The 9,029-nt window shown below is 42.7% G+C and overlaps 1 protein-coding gene across 1 annotated transcript in view; it reads right to left on the bottom strand.

The window, feature by feature from the left end:
• The window catches only part of PARD3B (par-3 family cell polarity regulator beta), a 999,825-nt gene that overhangs the window by 85,136 nt on the left and 905,660 nt on the right, over window positions 1-9,029 (bottom strand). The window contains exon 22 of the mRNA XM_019523483.1: window positions 1,227-1,362. Coding sequence (XP_019379028.1) covers window positions 1,227-1,362 — 136 coding nt within the window. The remainder of the gene's footprint in view (window positions 1-1,226; window positions 1,363-9,029) is intronic.

Below are 9,029 nucleotides of genomic sequence, written 5' to 3' on the forward strand. Positions count from 1 at the left end.
AGCCTTCCCCCCTGAACTCTACTGCCCAGAGAGTGGTACTGGAACCAAGCAAACTCCCCCTCCCATCCCCGGGAGTGTGACCTGGCTGGGCAGCTCACAGGGGCACAGATCAGTCCAGGGGGGAAGGCTAGTAGGGATGGAGTAGGGAGCAAGGTATGGTGTCAGAATGGGAACCCTGTGAACTGGGGCTTTCCTCCTGGGGCAGAGGCAGCATCCCTGTGAGTTGGGGCTACCCAATCCCCATCCCCGTCCCATCCCCATCCCCATCCCCATCCCCATCCCCATCCCCATCTATTTAAACATGACACTTTCTTTAATTCACTTACTCTTTATTTATTTTTATTTTTTTGCCTCTTTTTATTTTATTATTTAGTGGCTTCAGCAGCTGACTTCCTTCATTTCACCACCCAACTCCCATTCCCACCTATTGCCCCTCCATCTCCCATGTCACTAACTACTCCCCCTTCCAGCCTCATGATCCCACTGCCAACAACTCATCTCTCCAACCCACCCCCACCTAGAGCAGGGATAGAAGCCTGTCCTGACTCAACAGCCTTCCACTGGCAACTCATAGCTGCAGCTCCTAGTCAGGGGCCTTCTCACCAGCCCTCTCATGGCAAGTCATAGCTGTGCAGATCAGGGACAGTCAGAGAAGGTTTTTATCTTGAACATCTGGCTGCTCTAACTGCTCTAAACCTGAGCTAACACTAACACTGATCAGCATAGGAGAAGCTTAAAGTGTAATGTGTAACAAAGCCCCATGTCTGAAGTGCCTTTATTATTGTTTAAGTGTATCATGTAACTTCAGCCTTACATTTGCTTTTCCCTCCCTTCCATGCAGCAGTCTGGCATAATTCAAGTCTTTGTTCTCTTAATACTCTAGCTGTTCTGGTAAATGAAATGGCAGGATGAGGAGCTGGAATGGGCTACACCCAGCTACTAAGAAACCTAATACAAATTTGTGTGGCTGGGAGTTTGGGGAATGATTGTCCCTGTTGGATTTCCTCTGAAATAGTGCAAATATGGCCCACTGCCTAAACTAACACAGTGAGGGGATACGAGTGAGGTTTGGTGAAATGAAAACATATATAGGACTTCTTTTGTGGCTTGGAATGAAAGGCATTTCCATATCTACAAAACCCAAAGATTTGTAACAAATACAAACCAGTATCTTCCACAAGCTTTTCACAATGAAAAAAAAAAAGGTAGGTTAGTTGTGAACCTACCCAGTGTTGATCATAATCAGATGACCGTGTCCTTCCATCGTCATCCTCGTAGAATGGTAAACCTTCTCGCCTGGCTTGATGGTACTCCTTCCGTAGTTTCTGGATACGGTCTGCATTTCCACTGACTGGACAGCCACTGCAAAATTTTGAAAAATAATGAAATTTAAACACCCCACATGTTATATATTGATATCATTATGATCAACACACTGTTTGGACTCTTTCAACTAGATGTCTGCCCCCTAATCCACCCCACTTTTATGTACTTACTATTTGCATTACTGTAGCACTTGGCAGTCCAAGTCATAGATCAAGACCTCATAATGCTAGGTGCTGTGCAAATACAGTAGAAAAAAGTCTATCCCTGGCCAAGGAGCTTACAATAGAAGGATAAAACAAGAGACTACAGATGGATACAGGCAGATGGAGGAGCACAAGGAAACCTTTAACATTCCTATAAGCAACTATAAATGGCTGGCACATTTTAATAATAACAATAATAATAATGATGATAATCTGCCAGAAAAATGTTTCCTTTTTCCACGCTAAACATGAAATTTCCTTCAAACTACATTTGTCTGAGGTATGGGTGAGAAAGAAGCAAGGAGACAGATTTATCCCATATACAAGACACGAATCTCCCTTTGAATAATATAAAGAACTAAGGTTTCAGCCCAGCAAATAATGGGAGAAAATCATGCCATTATTATATATGAAAAAAGTAACATCTGGTAGTTCAGCTCTAACCCCACAAATATGTAGTTTATGTGCTGTAAACTGTCTCAGTGAAATCAATTGGGCTACTTATGATGTGTAAAGTTAAGTTTGTGCATAAGGTTTTGAGTCTCAGTCTTAGCTAGCATTCTCAAATTTCTCCAAAACAAGTACAGTTGGACTCACAAAACTAAGGAATTTCTTTGCGCACAGGAAATACTGACTACACGAGAAAATAAAAGTTTTACTGGCTTTTTTGGGGGGACATCTTAGGGACAACGCAAATCTCCTGTCAACAAAATCTTGACATTGTTATGTATCATTATATATCTTCTTATGTTTAACCCTTTATAGGTCTGCACCTGAACTCTTCTCCTTTGTGTGTATGCATAATAATACAGACTGCACAAGTACATGTTATATTATTTGTGAAATATTATGATAAAACCTCCTATAAACAGCATCTTGCAACCAGAGTCCACAAAAATCATTTGTATGACTTGTGCATGGTGAAACAATTTTCAGGGTACATACATTATATTACACCATTTCATGGTAAATATTTGCAAGCATCTACTGGCTATTAGCTATGTAGCTAAGTTAGTAACTATGGTGGTTAATTTCAGAGCTTTCATTAAGGCAGATTTCACTGAGCATACACCCACAGCTGAATGGGCAGCAAAGAGCAAGAAAATCTTTATTCTCAAGATGGATAGTTCTCCCTGTGAACCCATAATCAATTTTTGAGTTTCCTTTGCTCCCAGTCATCCAGTTTCCACCTCTATCGTCTCGCAAGTGCCCTACCTTACGTGTGCTTCTGCACTATCTGCTGAACTTAAGAGCCTTGTTCTATGCATATTTTCAAAAGCACAAAGTAGTGAGATCTCTTTCTGTAGTCTGTGGGCTTTCCTTCTTATACCAAAAATTTACTTCCACTGTGTCCCCCAAATCCTGCAAACAGCAGCTTCAGTTTGGCACTTGTGATCCCTCCACCCAATGGAAAAAAACGCTCATCCCTAGCTTACAGGCTATGTGAATCTAAAACTAGCTGTATAAAATTGTAGCAATTAAACTGTTTGGCAATGCACCCTGATTTAGTAGAACTGATCCCAATCAGCTACAAGAGAACTCCATGCAAACTGCAGTCACATGAACAAAATATGATTTTCAGAGGGGTCCTCACTAAAGGTGATTAAATGCCACATTCAAAACCCAGGTGTTTTGGCTAGAGAGCTACTGAAATATATGTTGGAAGATTCTTGTCTCCCCCTTGTCCACTCTTATTTCAAACTTCATGAAAACGTATCACTTTCAGGCACAGAGCTAGTCTGGAAATTCTACCGTGAAACTGGCTACTGCTGACGACTTGTGGATCCTGGACTCGTAAACGTGGCTGTCTTAAGGCATGACTACATTGTGGCTATGGTGTGTTGAAGTGTGGCCGTGGGACGACACCACTGGCATGGTTTACAACTAAATGTCTGTTTTGATGTGGGCAAGTGGGAGCGTCGTACCCCAGACATACCAGGCACCTGCAATCAGTACTGCCAACTTTACACATTCAAAATCCATTAGCCTGTTCCCCCCCACAAAACCAAAAACCAAAACCAAACAAACCCTGAGGTAGGTTTAAAATCATAAGTTTTTTGGTGTTTTGTTTTGTTTCAAAGAAAGTGCTGGGTTCTTTTTAATTTGTCCTCTGATTTTTTGGGCCTGCAGGAGACATGTTTTGAAGCTCCTCTTCATAGCCCAAAGGGCAAAACTTTTTTTTTTTTTTTTTAAACCGAAAGCTAAGATTTCCACGCAGCACAGGACTCCACATAATTGTGCTTTGAGGAAAAGGACAACTGTTGTGGCAGTGAACTCCCAATACTAAGGACCATCTAAGATCACCATCGTTATGATGCTGGGGGCCATGCAAAAATCTAAGTGACCCATGTTAAAGACTGCATTGGCTGCTTTTCTTCAGCAGACCACACACTCAACTCAAATTCAACTGCAGCTTTCAGCCATCAGCTTCAAGAAAAAATAGAAACTAAACATAATTTTGAAAGAAAAATTACTTATTTGATAAACGCAGATAATCAGATAATCAGTAATCTGTTTTATCCATAACCTATGAATGATAAGCGTAATTTTTCTCCATCACTGCCCACATCAATATCTGTAAACAAACATTTGCTTTTAAGGCCCAAGTCCCCCTCTTCAAATTGGAAGAGAAGTAAAAGCTGTGCTAGCATAACATAAAACAGTTCCACTCACTCCTGAGTAATGTGAGATGAATATAATGCCTGATCCAATGCTCATGCAACAGTTCTGAATTTCAGCTTGGCTCCTGACAATTACGTGAATATATGAACCACATTCAAACTCACCAGATGAATTCAATCAGCGCTGTGCAAATATCTCATACATAATCTATTAGTTTACCCCAAAGAAACTGAAGCATTGAATTCAAACAGAATGAAGTCATCAGTAATAAAAAAAAGAAACTGATAAGGCCATATTAAAAAACCCACAATTTTCCCATATTTGCGGGGAAGATTATACACTGACTGTAAACTATTCTCCCATCTGCCTACAGAAACATAATTAAAAATATAGGTTTGATCAGATACCAGTTCTCAAGTAGGGAAACAGTAGAAGAATGCTTAGCATGCATGATTATTTTTACTGAAAAGGAAACGATTTATAGAAGACACCTAAAAACAATACACCAATCAAAGTCAATTCATATTAGGATAAGTACTGGAACTCCTCAGTGAGACTTAAGTAAAGGAGAGACAGCATTTTTGCAAGATCTATACCTACCACTGTGGTGCTCTTTCCTGTAAGTGAGAAAAATGGTCCTGAAGCTGACCATGCTCACAATTTAGTGAAAAATTAAAATCTTTGACTTTGCTTCCTGCACAAGAGATTCTTCTCCATAGGTACAATACACATCCACACATGCCCACACCCACCCACCCAAACACACACATGCACACACACACACATTAAAAAAACTATGGACTAGTCTGTTATCAGGAAAAAATTCCTAGTGAACCAATTACCCTATATGAAACTAGATGCATTTCTAAACTTGTCCTAAATTTAATGAGACAGATTCAGATGCAACTGATACTGACATAAAACTTGAAATTTATTTTGAAGAGTTTCTGAAGAACCTTTGCTCCCCTCACTTTCCCCCACCCACCAAAAACCAAAACCAAAAAAAACCCCCCTTTGGCAGAGTGAGAAAAATAATATGAAATGTTAGTGATGACTGTGATTGTTACTGGTTTCTGTTTTTGAAAATTTAAGAGACGTTCAGTTTCTATGTCAATGGGGCACATGTACCTAGACAGTCAGCCACTGTTCAATCTAGAAATCAGGGTCTAAGTTTCTACTCTATATTCTATCAATGCTTTACTATATAAGTCCTATGCAATATATCACAAAGTCACTTAGGACCAGATTTTTCATAGATGTCATAGACATTAGTGCTGGAAGGGACCTTGGAAGATCATTGAGTCCAGCCCCCTACCCCAGGGGCAGGAAGTCAAAGGATTGAGGCAACCAACCAAAAGGATTGAGGCGACCAACCCCCATTAACTGATTTCAGTGGGAGTTGGATGACTCTGTTCCCTTACAAATGTGGGCTTAGCATCTCTTTTGGCACCTAAATCAGTGAAAAGTCTCCTATTTGTTTCAATGAGCTTTGAATCAGATCCTTAACCTCTGTATACTTCAGATACTCTGTCTGTACTATAAGGTTAGCAATGCCTACCCACCAAGTTAGAGTGCTTTGACATCTACAAGTGGAAAATGCTAGAGAGATGCCTATAACCTAGCCCCAAGTGGCTTAAATATGGTTTTTCTGCAGTGTCCATCTAGTTTTGGGTACTCTTAGTTCTTAGTTACACCTTTCAGGGACAGTGTTGTCATAGAAACACAAAGAACATGAGATCCTATAGGAATTTCTTATCCAAAACACACTTTACCTTAAAGAAAACAAAAGAAAAAATAAATGCACGTAAGAATGTCACAGGTTACGGGAAAACAGCAAAACTGTGAATGCAATTATCCTAGTTGGACCTCACCGAACCTGTGAGCGTTGGAGTTTTGACCTGATTCAGGCATCCCTCACTGTCTCCCAGGTATGGTTTATCTATCCCATATGCAGTAGTGGTGCTCAGCCTTTTTTCCTGGGGGGCCAAATGGGCAGCGCCTGAGGTAGGCATAGTGGGCATCATCCAGCCATGCAGAGGAGGGTGAGGGGTAACCCGGCCCTGCAGGGGAGGAGGGCTTGACTCAGCCCCACAGGAGGAGGAAGGGGGCATGGCTCCACCCTGGAGTGGAAAGGGGGTGTGGTCTGGCCCTAACCCAGCCCTGCAACAGGGAAGGGGGCATGGCCCAGTCCCATGGGGGGAAGGGTCATTGCCTGGCCCCAATACAGCTGTGGGGGGGAGAGGACGTGGCCCAGCTCCATGGGGAAAGAGGCTGCAGCTTGGCCCAGCCCCAAGCAGCCACATGGGGCTTAGGGTTTGGCTATTTGGGAGGGGGGAGGAAGGCTGTATTAATGGCCACCACTCCACTACTGCCAAATTTCTGGACTTGTGGGGTGCCCTGCAAGCCAGATGCAATGGCTCCGTGGACTGCATTTGGCCCACAGGCCAGAAGTTGAGCACCCCTGCTCCAGTAGAAAATGGATTCTCCAATTCATAATGAAGGTTAAAATCTGACATAGTCTTTACAGGATAAAACAGAAATCATAATTTCATACAGACATATCCCTGAACTGTCACAAAAACTATTTAAAATGTTATTACATTTCATCCCATCATTTCTGAAATGTTCTGAAGAGTTTGTAGAACAACCAGCATGACAAGAACCCTGTTATCTGCAACATGACATGCAAGTTACTTTTTTTCACTTAATCAAGTCACCATCACCAGCATTAATATATATTTCTATTGCTCAAATGCTGCATAAAGTTTTATTTACTACTGTACTTCCGAATAGCTTATCTTGATGTCAGTCATTTAGGTCAGAAATGCCACTTTATATTTATGATGTCTTACTGCACTTCTTTAAACAAAATTAAAAACAAATGTGACATGCAAGGACTCAGATGAATCATTTAAAGATGTGTATAAATATATTTCTAAGAGGCAATAAACATTTAGTTTCCAGTGGTTTTCCTAAATGCATTAATATTGTAAAGCCTTTCTTTTCAACTACTTACCTCAAACTCTTATTTCAAGCAACTGACTGGCAGTCTCTAAACAAACAACTTGAGGTTCTAGGTTTTTTCAACAATTATGAAAAATTAATACTTTGCTACATCTTCCATTTACAAATGAATAACACACACAACTAATTTCAGTCTGATTTAAAATAATGGGCTGAATCTTTCATTCACAGTCTACTATAACACAAAACTACTTACATCAAGTGATAAGAATGTACTGCCTCACGCATACAACATAGGATACAAAGAAACCCAATACATAACACTACACTAGCACCAGTACCTAGAGTACCTAGTTTAAGAAGTCACACATAAAGTACTTCTAAGCATACGTCCAATATGATGCCAGCATTATTTCCCTTTATTGATATGTTACATTGTGCATTAAGACATTTTAGCAACTTCAGTAATAGGAAGGTAGAGGAAATGAATAACTGGAGTTCTTCAAGATCCATTTTTTACTTCTCACTTGTAGGTGTGTCTCAAGCCAAGGAGATTCAACTGAAGACTCTTCCGCCCTCCAAGCAGTATTCAGAGCAAGTGTTCTTGCTTCCCCCCACATCCCCAAAAGGCATAAATGGTAGTATGTACTTCATTCTCAGCTGCAGAGTCCCAAATTGTATGACTTGGAAGAAGAGAGGAAGGGGGTGTGAATGCATATATACACAATACATCTCAAAGAACTCCAGTTACTATTAAGTAATTCCTTTGAGTGACTGTAATTCCTTTGAGTGACTGTGCACAAACATGCACTTTCTCACTTGTGGGTGACTCCAAAGCACTACACACACACACACACACACACACACTTGCCACACTTTTAGCTTCTCTCATTTCTTGGAGTCTCAGACCAGCATAGACTCCCTATGCTTGAAGGGTGAATGCACCCGAAAGCTTGCCAAAAACTTTTTTCCAAATACTCGGTCTAATAAAAGATACCACATCTATCCAAAGAATCTTGCCTGCCTCTTGCGCTACCATAAACTTAATTCAAAGTGAGAAAGTGTTGCCTCCTGCTGCTGCGGGTCCCTCCAGACTGTGCAAAGTGGCTGACTTAGGGGCTCTGAAAAGCAGAGTATACACAAGTAAGGACACAGCTTCCTCCATGCAACCCTCCCTTGGCCAGGGCATGCGAAACTAGCTTGGCAAAAGGCCTACTCGATTGCTCCAACATCGATTAATTTAGTTTGACGGGGGGGGGCGCTCTAAGCCATTCAACCCGCTCCTTCCTACCTCGTTCGGCTTATTTCCCCTTGGAGGCCGTGCGATTGGCCAGGTCTGCTTCCAAAATGGCGGCCAACGCGACAACCAACCCGTCGCAGCTCCTGCCGCTCGGTAAGGGTCTAACGGAGGGGGGAGAAAGCAAAGGCTGTAGTTTCCGCGGGCTCTGGGTGCGTGGGGAGTGCTAGTGCTGGCTACAGGGATGGATGGATTGCGGGGGTGAAGCGCGAGAACTGTTAGACCGCTTGCAGGACGCAGCGGGGGGAGGGGAGTGACGTGCGCCTGCGCTGCGGTCGCGGCTCTCCCTCCCGGCGTGCGTGGAACGAGGATGACGTGCGTCATACGTAGAGCGCGCAGGGTGGGGGGGGGTCACGTGACGCGGGGGAGGGGCGATGTCGCAGGAGGGCGGGGTGGGGACTCTGTGGCCGTGACTGGATCGGCCGCAGGGTTGTTGCATGTGTGGAAGTGCTACCTCAGCAGCCCGTTGGCTCTCTCTGCAGCTGCCTGGTCACTTTTTAGGCTGTGCTCATTACTCTGCACTAGTGGCCAGGCCACTTATTGCACACTTAACCCGTGAGTTGTGCAGTATAGGTAACGCATAGGGGGGGCCACGTAAGGATGCGGCTCCCCTCTGG

The sequence above is a fragment of the Gavialis gangeticus genome, unplaced genomic scaffold (genome assembly GCF_001723915.1).
Source record: "Gavialis gangeticus isolate Ggan-Ray unplaced genomic scaffold, GavGan_comp1, whole genome shotgun sequence".
NCBI classification, from domain to species: domain Eukaryota; kingdom Metazoa; phylum Chordata; order Crocodylia; family Gavialidae; genus Gavialis; species Gavialis gangeticus.